This window comes from Amblyraja radiata, chromosome 1 (assembly GCF_010909765.2).
Source record: "Amblyraja radiata isolate CabotCenter1 chromosome 1, sAmbRad1.1.pri, whole genome shotgun sequence".
NCBI classification, from domain to species: Eukaryota; Metazoa; Chordata; class Chondrichthyes; order Rajiformes; family Rajidae; genus Amblyraja; species Amblyraja radiata.
In genome coordinates this window covers 152127590-152148856 of record NC_045956.1, presented here as the reverse complement: position 1 = coordinate 152148856, position 21267 = coordinate 152127590, and the positions used below count along the sequence as shown (strand labels likewise).

The 21267-nt window shown below is 42.7% G+C and overlaps 1 protein-coding gene across 9 annotated transcripts in view; it reads left to right on the top strand.

The window, feature by feature from the left end:
• znf532 (zinc finger protein 532) overlaps window positions 1-21267 on the top strand; it is a 123359-nt gene that overhangs the window by 54673 nt on the left and 47419 nt on the right. For all 9 annotated transcript variants that reach the window (XM_033032842.1, XM_033032850.1, XM_033032814.1 and 6 more), the window contains one exon: window positions 8301-10790. In XM_033032842.1, coding sequence (XP_032888733.1) covers window positions 8313-10790 — 2478 coding nt within the window. In that variant the 5' untranslated portion in view covers window positions 8301-8312. The remainder of the gene's footprint in view (window positions 1-8300; window positions 10791-21267) is intronic.

The window sequence follows — 21267 nt, the reverse complement described above, 5'->3', positions numbered from 1 at the left end:
ATGAAATATCATGCGCCGGCCGATAGCTTTTGGAGAGTTCATGATGTAATGCAATGATGTAACCAGTTGTAATTATGGTACCAATTATGGTATCTACACCGGATGATAGTCTACCGTACAATATAGGAAAACATTCTCATATTTACAATTACGGGCCAATTGTATTCGGGTTTTTAATACAAATTCAGTTTACCCGAGTTTAAATTGAAACTTGGGCCAGGTGCTGGGAAACTCTGGGACGCCACTGCTAAAGAGAACATCTGAGCTTTGTCTTTCATTCAGAGGTTCGCGGGCGGGCTGGGGTGACTGTAGGGCTCTGAAAACTTTGTTTCCCAGGGCTGGGGTGAGTGTGAAAGGGGTGGTTTCTGGGCAGATCTGCCCAATCAGCAATGTTTTGAGCCGCTGCTTTATAGAGAGACACACACTGCTATCCCTCTGGTCTACAGACCTTGCTGTCGGGGGGGAAAAAAACGTTAATGCTCAATTTACCTCATCTTTTTGTTAGAAGTTTACCAACGTTTTGATGAGAGATGAATTAAGGGAATAAAACAATCTTACTATACACAAAAAGCTGGAGTAACTCAGCCAAGCCGGCAGCATCTCTGGATAGAAGGGTCGAAACATTTTTTCAGTCTGACGAAGGGACTCGACCAGATACGTCACCCATTCCTTCAGAAATGCTGCATGTCCTGCTGAGATACTCCAGCATTTTGTGTCTATCTTCGGTGTAAACCAGCATCTGCAGTTCCTCCCGACAAAAAAAACCAGCCTATGATTGATGCCAGACCTTGAACAATTGCAGTTCAAATGGACTTTTGAATGCAATTTTGGAAGGATTGTTCTTGAAACAAACTGCTCTAAAAGTTTGAAGGAAGGAATTGCAGATACTAGTTTAAACCAAAGATAGACACACAATGATGGACTAACTCAGCTGGTCAGGCAGCATCTCTGGAGAAAAGAAATGGGTGATGTTGTGGGTCGAGATCGTTCTTCAGGCTGGGTTTTTTTATAGTGGAAAAAAAACTGCATGACATCACTTTTACCATGTGATGATTTTTCCACACGTTGTTGGCTCAAGAATAACTCGGGAGAGGAACTTGGTAACTCGGGAGACGAACTTGGAACATCGCAGAAGTAAACGGCAAATTTAGACATACCCGTGGGAACTCGGTTAAACTCTTGAACATAAACTTGGAATCTCGTACGCAATCACGAGTCTGATTTCTTCTTTCACTCGTGGGTGGACTCGCACCGTGAGACAGGGGCTTTAAGCAGTTTATCAAACAGGTGTGTCTTTGCAAAATCTATCCCCAGCTCATTGCTTAGTGATTAAATCTTCTGCTGAAAGCCTGAATAATAGGGAAATTACATAATTTGATTGCCATGGTAATAAACCATAATACACCCATCACTAAAGCAGGCTGGAAGGAGATTTTTCCAACAATTCTTGTCAGCAGGAGACTATTACTGGAGATGTACGATCAATATATGTTGATACATTTTGTTAGCAAAGTTGCAAAGTACTCATCAGAGCTTTTTATGCTGGACATCAAAATTCCCCACATTTGAATTTCAACGAATAGACATTTATTCTTTATTCAGCAGTGCACAGTTATTACAGCATACAATGGTAACGGGTGAAGCTGAAGTAATTTTCCTGGTATCCACTTCATATTTGTTGCAGAATTTAGATAAAGCAAAATATTGTAAATATGGCAACTTTGAAACAAAGAAACAAACTGTACAAATGAATGAGACTTGAGAAAAGTATTAATTCCCCCCTCAAAAATGGAGAATAATCAATGATCAGTCTTAAACTGGAATCAATAAAAGGAGGAGGGAATTCTAAATAAACATGAAATGAACATCACTAATTCTTGAGAGGGATCATCAGTAGGGCAGAATGTGTGTGGCAGCTTCAAGGGAATATAGTTAAGCTAATGGAGCAGGCTAGAGCATGGCAGTGTGTGAAGTTGTCCAATTTGGTAATCAAAACTGACAAAAATGATTTTTAAATTATGAGAGAAGAGGTAATTCAAAAGAAAATGATTGCACACAATTCACTGAAATCCAACATGCAGGTACGTAAGTGATTAGGGAAGCAAATAATATTTCAGCTTTTTATATCAAAGGGAATGGAGTATATTAAAAAAGATGTCATAAGTGATAGGAGCAGAATTATGCTATTTGGTTCATTAAGTCTACTCCGCCATTCAATTATGGCTAATCGATCTCACCCTCCTAACCCCATTCTCCTGCCTTCTCCCCATGACCCCTTACACCCATACTAATCAAGAATCTATCTTTCTCTGCTTTCAAAATATCCATTCACTTGGCCTCCACAGCCTTCTGTGGCAAATAATTCCAAATATTCAACACCTCTGACTAAATAAATTATTTTGCATCTCTTTCCTAAAGGAATGTCCTTTAATTCTGAGGCTATGACCTCTAGTCCTAGACTCTCCCACTTGTGGAATCGTCCTCTCCACATCCACTCTATCCAAGCCTTTCACTATTCGATACATTTCAATGAGGCCTCCCCACATTCTTCTAAACTCCAGCGAGTACAGGCCCGGTGCTGTCAAATGCTCATCATATGTTAACCCACTCATTCCTGAGATCATTCTTGTAAACTTCCTCTGGATTCTCTCCAGTGCCAGCACATCCTTTCTCAGATATGGTGCCCAAAATTGCTCACAATATTCCAAATGCAGCCTTACCAGCGCCTTTTAGAGCCTCAGCATTACATCCCTGTTTCTGTAAGATCACCCCTTAGCCTCCTGTGCTCCAAGGAATAAAGTTCTTGCCTGCCCAGCCTCTCCCTATAGCTCTGCTCCTCGAGTCCTGGCTATGTCCTCATAATGTGGCATCGTCGTCTTGTACAACTTTAACATAACATATGATAATTGTTTGGAAATGTTATAGACCAGACGGCATAGCTGTAAGGTAAGAGGGACAAAATGTAAAGGAGATGTGCAGGGCAATTTATATTTTACACAGAGGGTAATGGTGCATTACCAGTGGTGGTGGTGGAGTCTGATGGTATACCTGGTCGCGTTCTCAAGACCTGTGCAGACCATCTGCCGGTAGTTTATGCAGACATTTTCAACCTCTCACTTCTGAGGTTTGAGGTTCCCACCTGCTTTAAGAGGGCATCAATAATACCGGTGCCCAAGAAAAGTAAGGTGACGTGCCTCAATGACTATCGACCAGTGGCACTAACGTCTGTGGTGATGAAGTGCTTTGAGAGGTTGGTTATGGTGCACATCAACTCCTACCTCGACAAGAACCTCGACCAACTGCAGTTCGCATACCGCCACAACAAGGCAACGGAGGATGCAATTTCACTGGCTCTCCACTACGCATTCGGCCACTTGGACAATAAAAACACTTACATCAGGCAGTTGTTTATAGACTGCAGCTCGGAGTTTAATACCATCTTCCCTTCCAATCTTATGCGCATCCCTCTGCAATTGGATCCTCGACTTCCTCATCCACATATCACAGTCTGTTCGAATTGAAGGATCCTCTTCATCCTCAGTAACAATTAGTACGGGAGCACCTCAAGTCTGCGTGCTCAGCCCCCTGCTTTTCTCACTCTATATTCGTGACTGCGTAGCCGGTCATAGTGCAAACTCCATCATCAAGTTCGCCAACGACACCACCATGGTTGGACGAATCACAGATGGGGATGAGTCAGAGTATAGAATTGAGATCGACCAACTGACCAAATGGTGCCAGCACAACAACCTGGCTCTCAACATCAGTAAGACTAAGGAACTGATTGCGGACTTTGGCAGGGGAAGGATGAGGACCCACAATCCTGTTCATATCAATGGGACGATGGTGAAGAAGGTCAATAACTTCAAATTCCTGGGCGTGCATATATCAGAATATCTTTCCTGGAACCAGCACACCGATGCAATTGTAAAGAAGGCACATCAGCGGCTCGACTTCCTGAGAAGATTACGGACATTCGGCATGTTGAAGAGGATTCTCCTAAACTTCTACGAGCATTCTGACTGGTTGCATCGTGGCCTGGTTCGGCAACTTGAACGTCCAGGAGTGAAAAAGACTACAAAAAGTTGTGATCACTGCCCAGTCCATCACTGGCTTTGACCTCCCCACTGTCGAAGGGATCTATCGTAGTCGCTGCCTCAAAAAGGCAGCCAAAATCATCAAAGACCCACACCATCCTGGCCACACACTTATCTCACCATTGCCATCAGGAAGAAGGTACAGGAGCCTGAAGACTGTAACGTCCAGGTTCAGGAACAGCTTCATCCCTCCAGACATTAGGCCATTAAACACTACAACGAATAAACTCTGAGCTCTGAACTGCAAAAGACTATATTATTATTGCAGTATATTTGTTATTTATTGCTTTTTCTTTTTATTCTCTTCCCCCCCCCCCCCCCCCCCGTTATGTATTATGTTTACATATTTACATATTCTGTTGTGCTGCAGCAAGTAAGAATTTCATTGTCCCATTCGGGACATATGACAATAAAACACTCTTGACTTGACTTTTGGAGTCAATTATGACAATGACATTTAAGAGGCTTTTAGATAGGCAGTTAATGTGCAGGGAATCGAGGGATATGAGACTTGTTCTATGATACCACCCACATTAGTGTCACCTGCACACTTAGATGTTGAACGTCTGTAAGTGTGCACACTCTCAATAGTTGAGTTAATTTCATACTAAAGATGGCTTAGTTTCTGTTTAATTTATTGTCACATGTGAAAAGCTTTTGTTGCGTGCTAACCAGTCAGCGGAAAGACTATACATGATTACAATAGAGTCATTTACGGTGTATAGATAGATGATAAGGAAATAAACTGAAGAAACTTAATGCTTATGTATTCATGATTGGGAGAGTTTTAATTTATGATACTGTAATTAATCCACTTGATTGCAGGTCGTGATAAAATTATTTATAAGTATGAAGTAAGGGGTAGGCCATTTAGGACTGAGATGAGGAAACATTTCTTCACCCAGAATCTGTGGAATTCTCTGCGACAGAAGGCAGTGGAGGCCAATTCACTGGATGTTTTCAAGAGAGAGTTAGATTTAGCTCTTAGGGCTAAAGGAATCAAGGGATCTTGGGGAAAAAGCAGGAGCGGTGAACTGATTTTAAATGATCAGCCATGACCATATTGAATGGCGGTGCTGGCTTGAAGGGACGAATGGCCTACTCGTGCACCTATTTTTCTTTGTTCCCGTTTCTATGAGTCCTATCCCTCAGAAAATGAATGTAACTAGTAGTTTTTATATTTGTATTTCACTTTCAATGCAGTAATTTAAATGTGCAGTGCATCTCCTATTTTTTTCTACTTCCTGGGTTGCGGTATTCATTATTAGGCAAAATTAATTGATCGGGTTGGGTTGGTTGATGATTCTCATTGTTGCTGGCTGTGTTTACTAAAGCTACCGAAGCTTTGGCAAGGGGCTATACAGATGATGCAAAATCTCAAACGACGTGCCTGTTTAACTAAAATAACTTAGTGGCAGTGTTGTTGTGATTAAATTAATTCAAACAAGCAGAGGCTTATTGAAATAATGTTGAGATTAGAATTCAAATCGCACCATGCTTGCTGTGGAATTAAAAAATCTAGAATAGGAAAAAGCAGTACAGTGCAGGAATAGGCCCTTCAGCTCACAATGTTTGTGCTGAACATGATACCGAGGCCATCCTGTATCTACCTATATGTAGATATATCCCTCCATTCCCATGATTGTCCAAAAGTCTTTTCAATATCACTAACTTATCTTCTTCAGCCACCAACCACCGCAGTTTCTATGTTTCTATTGGAATCAAGGGTTATGGGGAGAAGGCAGGCACGGGTTATTGATTGGGGACGATCAGCCATGATCACAATGATGGCGGCGCTGGCTCAAAGGGCCGAATGGCCTCCTCCTGCACCTATTTTCTTTGTTTCTATGTTTCTAGCACAATCAAGCACTCACCACTGTCTAATGTGTAAAAAAATAATGCCCTGCACGTCTCCTTTAAATTTTGCCCCTCGCTTTAAAGCTTTGCTCTCTAGTATTTGATTTTTCCATCTGGGGAAAGGGATTCTGTCTACCCCATAATTTTACATATTTCTATCAGGTCTCCCCGCAACTTCCAGCATTCCAGAAAAAACAATCCAAGTCTGTTCAACCTCTCCTTGTAACTTATACTCACTAATCCAGGAATGATTTTTGTAAACCTCCTCTGCGGTCTTTCCAAAGCCTCCACATTTTCGAGCAGTGAATTAGTAAGGTCAAAGGGGGCGTGGAATGCCAATGGTAAGTAAGATTAAAGATAATCCCAAAGTTTTTTTTAACCATATACTAAAGACAAGAAGGTGTCTAGGGAGAAGGTAGGACCATTCAAGGATAAAGGAGGGAATTCCTGCTTGGAGTCAGAGGATGGAGACGCGGATGGAGACGAGGTATTAAACTAGGACATGGAGGATATTCTCCACCACAGTCTATGGCAATGAATTCCCCAGATTCACCACCCTCTGGCTACAGGAATTCCTCGTCCTCTCCTTTTTATAGGTGCATCCTTTTATTCTGAGCCTGTGCCCTATGATCATAGACTCCCCCACTAGTGAAAACATCCTCCCTACTTCCATTCTATCTAGCCCTTTCATTATTCATTATTTTCTAATTGGTCTTTATTTCAGTCAACTTGAATTAAATGAATGGGAGGTCTGGTTTCGAAACGGTTAACTTCTCAGTGCAAGTTTCACTGTACAATTGCACAAATCAAAGACAACTTTGAATGATCCAATATAAAATGTTGTTTTGAGTAATCCTACAATTTAAGAAATACATTGTTGGGCACATTTTGTATTTATCTAATTGCTGCAATTAGTGTCTTTTATCTGGAATGGAAACTGTCTTCAGAGATGAAAAGGAGAACATTTGAAATTAGGGAGAAATGTGAGGACTAGAGATGAGCATAGGGTGGAGATCTCTAGGCTTTAATATAACCAAGCAATCTATCACCACTTCCTCACTTGCCTATATTTTGGAAAAGTGAACCAAAGAAGAAGAGACCCAGGTGGATAGGTATGAGATGATGGGCAGAAGGAATCAGATGAATGAGGATGATGAGTCAAGGTAGCAAGGGGAGGTGTAATGGAAAAGATTGGCGAACCTTGGTTGACGAGTGGGAAAGGAACGTGAGGGGAGTGGGCCACTTGAAATTGGAAATTTCTGCACTCATCCCTCGCCACAGACAAAACAGAGACAAAGATAAAGACCCCCCCGTCCTTGGCTTTCAGTCCGCTAGCTACCATGTCCAGCACATCAATGTTTTTTCACTTCTGCCAGGACCAACAGAATTCCAACACCAGTCTTTTCCTCGAACATCTCCCACCCCATTTTGTTTCCGCAGAGACCACTCACTCTGATGCCCTCGTCCACTCATTCCTTCCCACCCACCCACCCATGCCTGTCCCCTGGTACCTTCCCACCGCAAACATAAGAGGTGCAACTTGCCTCACCATAATCATTGGAGCTCAATATTCTTACAGGCGAGGCAGAAATCCATGCGCACCTCCACCAACCTTGTTTTCGGAGGGCATGTCGTGACCTCCTCTAAACTGGCAAGACCAAGTGCAGACAAAGCGCCGGTTTTGCATCTTGAGCTTCTAGTTACATGTAATTTCAACTCTCCTTCCCATTACCACACCAGTTTCTAATCTTTCTAATTTCAGGTAACCCACTTACCCTGTGTTATTTTCCCACTCCCACCAGTCCACCCAGGTACTCTCTCTTTGTTTGCTTTAATTTCTTCCTCCCACCCACACCTTATTACTTAGACTCATTACTCTCCCTCATCTGGTTCCATCTCGTTATCATCCATATATCTATCGACCAAGATGTCTTCTCCATTGGTTCACGTTTCTCCGATGTGGCTCTATGTGCCCAAGATGCCTGCATCTATTACATACCAGCTTTTATCTCTACGCTTCCCTCATCCCCTTCTCCAGCCACCTATTTTCTTCTTATATATCCACATATCACCTTCAAGCCTATCTCTTGACATACCCCATTTCGAATACTGGCTGTATATACCTGTCCACTCTCAGTCCTTCCACCGAGTCTGGACCAGAAATGTTGACCATCCCTTTGCGTCCATAGGCGCTGTACGACTTCCTGTAATTTATTTGTTTGTGTTGAAAATTCACTGAACAGAATGATGGATTGGGGGAAGGATGAAAGTTTGGTTTATTCCCACAATTAGAAGTACCTTGACAATGTTAAATAATGTAACTTTTCCTTTGCTCTTTTTTTGCAGCTTTGTAAATTGATGATCATGGGAGATATGAAAACCCCAGACTTCGATGACCTGCTTGCTGCTTTTGACATTCCAGATATGCAGGTTGATCCCAAAGCAGCAATTGAATCTGCGCATGATGAAAGTGAAGGACAGCTGAAACAAAATATACCCGCGGACGATGATGCTCAGGTTCCCCTGGCCCCCGATGGGGTAGTAAGTGTTATTGTGAAGAACATCCGAACTCTGGACTCGTGTGAGACTGCAGCTACAGCAACAGAAACCCCTGCTCTTGATAAAGAAAATCATAGTTCTTCAGGAAATGGCTTGCACAATGGCTTCCTGAGTGTCTCGGCTTTGGATGGGTATTCTAAAGATTCAAACAGCAAGTCGGTCACGAGCGAAGGGGCACCGGTGGCTGAAGCTAAGGTAGACTTGTCCAGACCTGACGGCAATGAGGCCCCTGAACCCGAACTCAAAGACTCAGCCTTCAGCCAGTTCAGTCCTATTTCTAGTGCAGAGGAGTTTGAGGACGACGATAAAATAGAAGTTGACGATCCTCCAATCGTCAAGAAGGAAAGCCAACCAGCTTTTCAAGCAAACATGCTTCCAAGTCCACCTGCAGAGCGGGAATGTGAGAAAACAAAGAAGCCAGGAGGGGAAAACACAGTCAAACCAGAAGTGTCAACCCTGGATGATGAACAAAAGAGTAAGATAATGAAAAGCAACAGAGAGAGTGAAGGCTCCAGTGTTAACCCGGGGACTCTTGAGACATTAAAACCACGAAATGTGGATGAGAAATTGTCTGATGAGGATGCTGAAAAGAGCTTTAAGAATTCCTCTGAGAAGCCACTGGACAATAGAACCCCTGATGGCAAGAATGCTGAGAAAACTGGAGTGACTGTTGCATGCTCTTCAAATCTTCGGGCCAAGTCCTCGTCCAAACTTTCCTCCTGTATTGCAGCAATTGCTGCTTTGAATGCTAAAAAGGCAGCGGCTGACACCGTCAAGGAAACACAGCCAGTCTCAAGGGACCCTTCTCCGGTTTTAAGAGAATCTAGAGAAAGCCCAATAGTCACTGAGAAATCTCCTCCTGAGGGCCCTCACAGCCCAATGGAAGTGGTGAAGAAAGTTGTTGTCAAGCAGTCTGATAGCCCCCGGAGTGTGTCCAGTGAATGTAGTATGAAAGGGTCCCCTTCTTCTCCTGCTAGCTCGCCGCCTGCCATTCCCAAGGTCCGCATCAAGACTATCAAAACGTCCTCTGGTGAAATTACCAGAATGGTGACCAGAATCATGCCAGAGGTTGAGCAAGAATTTGGTAGAAGAGGACAAGATCAGGCAAACTCCATGGTTGTCTCATCACTTTTGTCATCTCTTCCCGGAGAGTCTTCTATGTCTTTGCCTCCATCAACACCGATCCAGTCAGCGCTCGTTACAGCTTCAGGTGTAGTAAATTCTTCTGACGTTGTACAAAAACAGATTACAATTAAACCTATAGCTACTGCTTTCCTTCCAGTGTCTACTGTAAAGACTGCAGGATCCCAGGTGATCAACCTGAAGTTTGCTAACAACACTACAGTCAAAGCCACTGTAATCTCTGCTGCCTCCGTTCAGAGTGCCAGCAGTGCCATCTTGAAGGCTGCCAATGCCATGCAGCAGCAAACTGTGGTGGTGCCAGCCTCCAGCCTTGTAAATGCTAAACTCATGCCAAAGACTGTCCATCTTGCTAACCTGAACCTTCTGCCCCAGTCTGTCCAAACAACATCTGAACTCTGTCAGGTGCTTTCCAAATCTCAACAGTCCATTAAGCAGACACTAATCACCACTTCTTCCACCCAACCTGCTAAAAAAGTATCAAGGGTTCATGTGGTGGCCCATTCCCAGAATGCAGTGGTGGAGACATTCAACAAGGTCCTGAGCAGTGTAAATCCAGTCCCTATCTACATGCCTAACCTTACTCCTCCAACTAATGCTAATATTACCATACCGCTTCGTGGTTACAAGTGCTTGGAATGCGGGGACTCCTTTGCTTTGGAGAAGAGTTTGGCGCAACATTATGATCGGAGGAGTGTGCGGATTGAAGTAACCTGCAACCACTGTGCAAAGAACTTGGTCTTTTTCAACAAATGCAGTCTTCTATCTCATGCTCGAGGCCACAAGGACAAAGGTGTGGTGATGCAGTGCTCCCATCTGATCATGAAACCCATTCCTGCAGATCAGATGATTGTTCCTATTTCCAGTTCTAGCGTTTCTTCAACGACTACTATATCTGCACCCATCTTGACAATGGCAGGCAGTGCTTTGAGTGCTGCTGCAAAAACTGTTGCAAGCATAGCCAGTGCTGTAATCTCTGCTCCTGCCAGCTCTCCCATTCTCCCAGCTATGCCTCTTGATGAAGATCCGTCAAAACTTTCCCGACATGGCATGAAGTGCTTGGAGTGCAGTGAGACATTCCTGGATGAAATGTTGCTTGCCACACACTTCCAGAGTGCTGCAGAAGCAGGAGGGCAGGTAAATCACGTTGTGTCAAAGAGCACTGTTTTCGAGTAACATGCAGTCAAATACTTTCATTAACATTGGCATCCCTGAAATGCCCTGAATGGTTTTCTATGATGTGAATGAATAGTGTCCTTCTTGAAAAATTCCATTAATTATGCCTGCAGCAGTAAATAGTCGCAGCTAAATACAAAAAGAAATTGCATTTCTATAAACCTTCATATACGGACTTGTAGGGCCGAGATGGCCTGTTTCCGTGCTGTAATTGTTATATGGTTATATGTTATATGGTTATATATAAAAATGGCTCTGTGTACTCCAGTGAAGTCAAATCAACCAAATACTGACACTGAGCCAAAGGGTTAGGTCAAAGCACTAAGGTTTACAGTGCATTTTATAAAAGAGAAATATAGAGAATTCGTTTTAGGGAGGGATTACCAAGGTTTTTAGCCAGGTGTCCTGGTTTCCTCTAATTTGTCGTCCGTGTGCAGACGAATGATAGAATATGGGAGGGAAGGAGGGTGAAGAAGAGTTGATTGGAATATGGGAGAAAAAAATGGATTAAAGTGGGATTAATATAAAATGTGCACTTGATGATTGATGTGGACGATGGGCCGTGGGTCCTGTTTGCATGCTCTGAAATAAGTGGATACATGGCCGCCAATAATAAGGAGAGAAAAGGCAGAGATGTTGAAGTCACCAGAGTTGGAGGACCTCTTGCGTTTTCGGTTGATTACAAGGTTGTAGAGGGATGGGGATGGTTGAGACCAATTGGAAAACAATTTGAAAATTTAAAAAAAGATGTGGTAGACTGGAAAATAATAGACTTCAGATTTCAAATTGGTGATGGATGAGGTGGTCAAAGTTCAAATTAGATTATCAGCAGTAGAGTTTATGAATAGTGGAGCAGTTTACAGTTTAGTTTATTGTCAAGTGTACTGAGATACAGTGAAGAGCTTTTTGTTGCGTGCTATCCAGTCAGTGGAAAGACAATACATGATTACAATCGAGTCATTTACCATGTGTTGATAAGGGAATAACGTTTAGTGCAAGGTAAAGCCAGCAAAGTCCAATCAAAGATAGTCCGAGGGTCACCAATGAGAGGGCTGCCTAGGAAAGCACGGGATTATTTGAGACTAGGAATAATGAATTCAAAATTCTTGAGCAAAGTAACCATAATCAATAATAAAACAATCTGAGAAATTAATTATAAATAGAAATGACAGGAAAATCACGACTTTTAACTGTGTTATATGCACTTGACATAAATCTTTACTGAGTTGGGTATTATTTGATTTAATATGAATGGTCACATTCAATTTTGATTGCAGTATAATATCCCACATTTGCAGGGATACAAGGTGTGTTCCATAAAGAAGGGCCTTTAGCCACATGTAGCTGATCTTTCAGGAATGTTATTTGTACTATTTCCCTTTCATCAGGACCTTGCAAAGTCCGATCTGCTGTCCACGTCACCTGCCATTCTGGTCTGCTAAACCTAAGCAACTGTTGAACTCGGCGAGCTTAGAATTTTACAAACTGATGTTCCGAGCGCTGTTGGTAGACCTATTGATTCACTGGTGTTTGAATTCCAGTTAAAACAAACTAGAGAAAAAGGCCTTTTTTTTTTGTTCAAGGGCTTTGATTTATTACTGCTTAGTAAAATAGTTTGAGTTTATTTAATTTAATTAAAATGTTCACGAGATATATAAACTTTAAGTGCACAGGATTCAATTGATAATAATATAACAATTCTAGTCTAGTTCTAACTTTGCCTTTGTTAACTTCTTCGCTTACAATCGTGATTTTCTTTCATGAATAAGTTTCTTGGCCCATTTTCCTCCCTGTACCTTTATTGTTCTGGCCTTTCCCAACTTTGTCACATTTGACCAATGGACCCCATAAACAAAAGTGATTAATCGGTACTTGTGGAGATTTCAAAAGCAAAGTGCAGGATTCTTAAAGCAAAATGAATGAAACACATATCTTTTTGCATTAACAATATTCATTGACACAAACTCCTATTGGTGGAAAATTAGTTTAAATGAGTTAAACGAATGAATGAGAGGAACCTCCAGAATGTTTTTTAAAAAATATTTTCATTGGTTAACCCAGAAAATGCCAAGATTTGGACAGTGAAACTTATGGGTTGTTATTGACTTACTGCTGAGAATGTAAAATGAGTGGATATGAGTTGGCAAAGTGATTAACATCCCATATTTTTATTTCCATTGATCGAATTGCTCAATACAGTTTTAATAGTTATAGTCACTGAGTCATACAGTGTGGAAACATGCCTTTCGGCCCAACTTTCCCGCTCCGACGAACATACCCCATCTACACTAGTACCCACCCACCCATGCTTGGCCCATATGCTTCTGAACCTATCCTATCCATGTACCTGTCCAAATGTCTCATAAATGTTATAATCGTAGCTGCCTCAACTACCTCCTCTGTCAGCTCTTTCCAAATACCCTTTGTGTAAAAAAAAATAATTATATTTATAATGTGATTTAAGATCTAACTTTCCTTTAGTGGAGCTTTTTTTAATTAAAGTGGTATAATTCATAAATGGTGATTAGAGATAAGATATGGAGAAGTACTGATGAATTGATTTACACTTTCACAGAAAGAGGGCAAGTGGGTTTATGGGATTATTTTCACAATAGTTTGCGATGTTATTTTTTGTAGAACCTTCAACACAGATGGTTCAAAGTTTTACACAGGCAATTGTGAAGAAAACAAATGTTGAGCCAAGGATAAAGAAATTAGTAACATTGTTTGAAAGCTTGATCCTGTTTTAATATTTATCACTGAAGAACATTATTTAAATAATAATACTAATAATAATAATTTACCACCAGGGGCGCCGCACGATTGGCAGCCCCGCCAACAGTCTGTTTTTTCGTCTTTTTTTAATTTTCAGTGTGTGTGTTAAGTTTGTGTAAATGTTCTCCGGTTTGTTTTGTGTGGGGGAGGGAGAGGAGTCGGGGGAAACTTTTTTTTTCAGTTTCTTACCTTGCCGGAGATGCGATTAATTTTTGGATCGCATTCTCCGGTCGCTCTGCAGCCTACCATCGATGGAGCTGGAGGCCTCCGCGGAATGACCTTGGGCCCCACCGCGGGGCGTGGATTTACAACAGAGTCGATCTGTAGCCTGGGATCGCTCCAACCACGGCCAGCGGACTTTACATCGGGAGCTCGCAATCTCGGGAGAGGCCATGTATGTCGGGAGCTCCAACGTCGCGGAAGGTTCCACCAGCCCCGGCGCGGGGAGCTGACACCCCCTGATCGCCTTGACACAGAGGGCCCAAACGGCAACGGCTACGGGAGTCAAGATCGTCCCATCAACAGAGGGCACGAGACAACCGACTGCAGGAGAGCAAAGGGAAGAGATTGAACCTTTTTTCGCCTTCTATCACAGTGCAGAATGTGGAGGAGTCACTGTGATGGATGTTTATGTTTAGGGTTTGTGAATAGTTAAAAACTACAGAGATCAGTGAAGGAAAAATACAGTTAATCTTAATGCATACATGCTCATCCTCCTTCCTTAAAGAAAACTTGGTTGTCACATTACATGTTGGTTTGTAAAATGTTGCCAATTGGCTGGGCCACAAACTGCCTTTACATTTCAATTCCCATTGTCTCATTAATGTAGGTACAGTTTGACCCCCTTTTTCAAAATATGATCAATTTTTTGAGTATTTTATGGAATGCTAAGATATTTGGAGGCAACATGCCTGTTTACAATAGAACCTGAAATATTATAAACAAATCTTTGAACAAAAATCAATCAACCCTTGTTTGTGAAATATTCTATAAACAGATTGCAAGGCACACAAATAAAATTAGTTTTTCTTGCTCGGATAATTTGAGCAATATTTCTAGCTCAGTACATGATTATGTCTCATATTTTCAGGATTTCTTTTGTAAATAACCATAAATTACATACATCACGTAACTTCCATTGATTGCACAATAACATGCTGCAGAAACAGCAACCTATGGAGGACTGCAAACTCACTGACACTTTGGAATTTCTGTTTCATGTAGTCATCACACCCAACACATAAGGTCTGAATGTGTAAGAAGAAACTGTAGATGCTGGTTTAAACTGAAGATAGGCACAAAAAGCTGGAGTATCTCAGCAGGACAGGCAACATCTCTGTAACCAAGAAATGTCACTTTCATGAGAAAATCCCTGACATAACTGGGAAGAGAGGAATTAGAAAAAACAAAAGTTTAATTTTTATGGTTGATATTCCTATTAGCAACATTAGCAACAGCTTTGTGAGTTTTGAGTCTGTGGAATTCTCTGTCTCAGAGGGCGGTTGTGGCCAGTTCTCTGGATACTTTCAAGAGAGAGCTAGATAGGGCTCTTAAAGATAGCCGAGTCAGGGGATATGGGGAGAGGGCAGGAACGGGGCACTGATTGGGGATGATCAGCCATGATCACATTGAATGGCGGTGCTGGCTTGAAGGGACAAATGGCCTACTCCTGCACCTATTGTCTATTGTCTATTGAGAAGGAAAGGGTTTCGGGTCGAGACCCTTCTTCGGAATATTATTAATATAGAACATAGAAAAGTACAGCACAAGAAAAGGCCCTTTGGCTCACATTGTCTGTGCCAAACATGATGCCAAAATAAATTAAATTCAATGGTGGAGCATAATCCATATCCCTCCATGCCCTGCATATCCATGCACTCTTCTAAAAGTCTCTTAAATGCTTTTAGTGTATCTGGCTTCCACCACCACCCGTGGCAACATGTTCCAGGCTCAGACAACCTTCTGTGTAAACATAACTTGTCTTTTAAACTTTGTCCCTCTTATCTTAAAGTTATGTTCCTCTTGTCTTTGGCATTTCCATCCTGGGGAAAAGGTTCTGGGTGCAAACACTATCTCTGCCTCTCTTAATTTTCTATACTTATTTCAGGTCATCCCTCAGTCTCCAGCATTCCAGAGAAAACAATCCAAGTTTGTCCATCGTGTCCTTGTAGCTAATACTATCTGGTCTGTGGTGGAATTCAAGTAAACCTCCTTTGCACCCTCTCCAAAGCTTCCACATCTTTCATGTAATGAGGCCATCTGAACAACATGCAATACTACAAATGCAGCCTAACTAAAGTCCTATAAAGCTGCAACATAGAAACATAGAAATTAGGTGCAGGAGTAGGCCATTCGGCCCTTCGAGCCTGCACCGCCATTCAATATGATCATGGCTGATCATCCAACTCAGTATCCCGTACCTGCCTTCTCTCCATACCCTCTGATCCCCTTAGCCACAAGAGTTTTGAACATGACTGCCTGACTCTCATACTCAATGCCCTGACCAATGAAGGGGCGCACACTGTATCATAAGCTATTACCACCATTATGGTACTACAGGTGCACAACCTTTTATCCGTAGATCCAAATAACGAAAACCTCCGAATAGCGGCCATTTTTTCGGTCCTTGAAGAAAGGTCCTTGAAAATGTTCACCGAGGGCGGCCCGCAGAGGTGACAGCAGAACCTCCGGTCGGTCCTCGAAGAAAGGGGAACTAAATCCCCATTCATAAAAGAGAAGGTGAGGGTATATTGCGCGGGAAGGTTAATAATTGACAATATGCTGCTGCCTGCCCGCTGAGTTAAAAAGTTCCCACGGTAGACTCACGATACACTGAGTCTACCGTGGGAACTTTTTAACTCAGCGGGCAGGCAGCAGCAGATTGTCAATTATTAACCTTCCCGCGCAATATACCCTCACCTTCTCTTTTATGAATGGGGATTTAGTTCCCCTTTCTTCGAGGACCGACCGGAGGTTCCGCTGTCACCTCTGCGGGCCGCCCTCGGTGAACGTTTTCAAGCGCAAGCACGGAGATCCCAGACACCCACAGCCAACAGCAGCCCAGCCCAGCCCCGCTCCAACTCCAGAGGAAAACTGCAAACTGGCCGGAGACGTCAGGACCACCAGAAGCCGTTCCCCGAGCTGCGCCCCCTCATCGGGACACCGACCCCCAGGCCCACTGCAAGCACGGAGATCCCAGAGACCCACAGCCAGCAGCAGCCCAGCCCCGTTCCAACCAAAGATCTTTGGTTCCAACTACAGAGGAACCTGGGTTGCGGATGACGGTGCGCAGCTCTGGGCGTCGTAGGGGCCCATCGGGGAGCGGGTTCCTGTTGGTCCTGACGTCGCCGGCCACCTGCCATCCTCCGGGAACTGTACCACCCTTGCAGGAGAGTGGGGTTGTTTGCAGTTGCAGAGGGAGGGGGCAAGGGCGGTACAACTCCCAGTCTCAGCTCCAGTCCAGGGGGGTGGCCGGAGACGTCAGGACCAACGGGACACCGACCCCCAGGCCCACTGCAAGCACGGAGATCCCAGAGACCCACAGCCAGCAGCAACTCCAGCCCAGCCCCGCTCCAACTCCAGAGGAACACGTAGGGGCAGAAGCTGATGGTGTGCAAGGTACGTCTTGTTCTTGGGGTGGCGGATGAGGGGGCGCAGCTCGTGCTGTGGGCAAACTGCCACTTGTCGCCGTAGCGGCCCATCGGGGAGCGGATTCCTCTGGAATTGGAGGGGGAGGGGGGTATTGTGCTGTTTGATCGCCCCCTGCTATCCCAGGGACAGGGAGACACAACGGCTTTTTAGACTGGTGGGCAATCACTTCCAAAGTTCTGCCCACACAGTCAGTACACCTCTCCTACACTGCATTTCATACAAACATTTATTCTGCAAGAAAAAACTACATTGAAGACACAAACTCGCGACCGAGTAACTGCCAGGATCGAGGCGCAAACTAGGCCGCCTAAGGGCATGTAGCCCCGCTAGGGTGACATGAGTGCGAGAGGTGATTCAATGCTGCGGGCACATTTACAAATTCAGGAATTCATTCAACACGCTGCATTTCATACAGACATTTATTCTGCAAGAAAAAACGACATTGAAGACTCAAACTCGCGACCGAGTAACTGCCAGGATCAAGGCGCAAACTCGCGACCTTGCGGATATGAGCCGAGCACTCTACCACTGAGCCAGCCATTAAAATCTACGCTAAAAAAAATTCCATTCCGAAGACCGACAAATTCTGAATTACGAAAAGTGTCTGGTCCCAAGGCTTTCGGATAAAAGGTTGTGCACCTGTACTACCATAGAATTTTGACCTTTTAGGTTATCAAAACCTAATTTTTAACTGCATGTGGGAGAACAAAGAAAAGAAAGCACATCTCCCAAATCCGTTGTAGACAAAATGGAACCAATTTATTTCACAACCATCTCTTTCTCCATTTAGGAACTGTCACCCAGAACAAGCTGTTGCTGACTGATATGTAATTTATCTCCCCTTACATGTGATGGCATTTAAACATGGTATTTAAACAGAATCATTTTTAAACTCTCTATCGGGCCTGATGAAGTATGTCGACTTTTATCTGCGAGCTATTGTTTGTTCACAACTGGAACAACATTAAATTGAACTCGCCTTGTGTACTTTTCATCAAACTATTATTTGGAAAAGGGTATTTGATACACTCCATAACATTAATACTTAGTGAACTGAACAATGGAAATAATTAGAAAAGATTTCTGCATGATTCTATATTGAAATGGTGTCTGACTTCTAAAGGAAGATCTTTTAGGAATAGGAATACTTTATTGTCACATGAAACTAAGCTCAGTGAGATTCTTTGCTTGCATACATGATATATACAAAGAGCAATCACCTACGCCGCTGACAAAGTTACAAAGCACGCTGGCTCCCCCTTGGTCTTTGTTCCCCCCCCCCCCATTGTACTTCATGCCGGGTCCTCCATTGGTTTTCCCCTCCCCCCCTCACGATGGTCCACCACATTCTCATCGACCTGCAAGGCATCGCCGCCGCCGCAGTTTATACAAACTGTATTTAAAAAGATAATTTTGACTCAAAATTCAAATAAAATAAAATTAGAGGCATTATTACCTTGATGAGGATTTGAATGAAAGGACAAAAAAATCTGGTTTATGGATTATAAAGTCTGCAAAGTAGACGTGACAGTTTTGAAACACATTCAATAGTAATTAAATACAAGCATACTTTTATTGTGTGCAGTGACCATGGAACAAGGAGTTAAGGGGATCTCTTTGCCACTCCCTGAAATATTAACATTGAAATGTTTTGGACAGAGCCATTAGGTTTCTCTGGGTTACTCGTTTGATTACAAATTTATTGTCAACTAGATTCAGGACAAATTCCATGGATTCCTCTGGAACAGGATTCACTTCACATCTTGTTCCTACATCCTCATCTATTATTTTACTTAGTACAGTGCTTTATTGATTTGAATGCTCTCTTTCTATGAAAATAAGTTGCAATCATTTCCTTTTAGTGTGACGAGGGTGTCACAGGCAGAGCCAACATTTATTAGCCATCCCTAATTGCCTTCAACAAAGTGGTATTGAACCACATTCGTTAAGCACTCAAGTCTTTCTGGTGAAGGTACTCCCACAATTTTCTGATGGAGTTTCATCGATTAGATGTAGTGAGTTTGAAGGATTGGGGATACACTGTATATTTCAAAGTCCCATGCAACCCTATTGTTCTGCCATGAATAAATTTGTATCCTTAAAAGTGTACCATCTTCTGGAATCCATCACAGGTGCTATGTGCTGATGTGACTCTACAACAGGTGTGACTCAACACCAATGACTGGGGTGAATTGTTAAGCAAGACTTCTGGTTGCATAAGACTTTAGGACGGAGTGCTGAATACTTTTTTTTAACACTGCTTTGAGAGTCAAGAGTTAAGTCAAGAGTGTTTAAATGTTATATATACCACCAACGGAACATTGAAATTCTTACTTGCAGCAGCATAACAGGGCATGTAAACACAATGCACAGATAACATATAATAAACATATATTCAATAAGTTAACAATGCCAATATGAGTACAAAAACAAAAGTAAGTCCTTAGTGCTACCAAAGATAGCATAGATAGCTACCAAAGTAAAACATCTCGCTTCAGAGACAGCACCTACCTCCAAGCCATCAGATATTTGAATTTGCACTAATCACTTTGCACTTTCTTTTGCACTTGCACTTACGCTTAACATGACGCTGCTGGGTACTGTCCTTCCTGTATATATTGTCCTTCGTACGGTATTGTCTGTATTATTTATTGTGGTGTATGTGGTGGTTGTATTGTACTGTATTGTATCTGTCTGAGAGCGAACCAAGACACATTCCTATCAACTTGTTGACATGGCAATAAACTTCTTGAATCTTGAATCTTGAATCTTGAACATAATTTGAGATTAAAATTATGTTCAAGAGACTGATGGCTGTTGGGAAGAAGCTATTCCTGAATCTGGTTAGAAACATAGACAATAGGTGCAGAAGTAGGCCATTTGGCCTTTCGAGCCAGCACCACCATTCAATATGATCATGGCTGATCATCCACAATCAGCACCCCGCTTTTTCCCCATATCCCTTGATTCCATTAGCTCTAAGAACAAAATCTGACTCTCTCGTGAAGTCTGAAGAAGGATCCCGATTTGAAGCATTGTCTATCAATGTTCTCCAGAGATGGTGCCTGACCCGCTGAGTTAGTCCAGCATTTTGTGTCCTTTTATGTAAACCAGCATCTGTAGTTCTGTGTTTCCACCACACTTTGTTTTTTCCAGCATTCCCGGACGTTTAAGGTACCGAACCAGGCTGTGATGCAACCAGTCAATATGATCTTTACCATACACCTGTAGAAGTTCAAGAGTGTATTCGTCAACATACTGAATCTCCTCATCCTTCTAGTACAATAGGAAGTACAGGTGTTGATAAGCTTTCTTTTTGATTGCATCAATTTGCTGGGTCAAGGACAAAACTTTAGAGATATGCACATCTAAGAACTTAGTTGTTGACTGTCACTACCACAAACCCCTTGATGAAGACAGTGCTTGTGTATCCATGGTTTTTCTCTGCTAAAGTCCACAATCAGCTCATTGGTCTTTCTGATGTTGAGAGCAAAGATTAATGTTCTGGCACCATTCAAATGGATTGTCAATATCCCTCATACTCTAACTCATTATTGTCCATTATTTGTTTAACAATGATGTTATCGTCGTTGAATTTAAAGATGGTGTGTGAACTGTGTCTGGCTACACAGTTACGTGAACAGGCTGTGTAGAGCAGGGGAATGAGCATAAACCCTGAGGTGCTCCTGTGCTGATGGTTATTGAGACAAAAGTGTTGTTGTCAATTTGATTGGGGCCTGCTGATCAGGAAGTCGAGGATCCAGAAACAAAGGGATGAGCAGAAACCATCTTCCCTGTTTGATTACAAGTTTGGAGGAGATAATAGACAATAGACAATAGGTGCAGGAGTAGGCCATTCGGCCCTTCGAGCCAGCACCGCCATTCAATGTGATCATGGCCGATCATCCCCAATCAGTACCCCGTTCCTGCCTTCTCCCCATATACTCCCTGACTCCGCTATTTTTAAGAGCCCTATCTAGCTCTCTCTTGAAAACATCGAGAGAACCTGCCT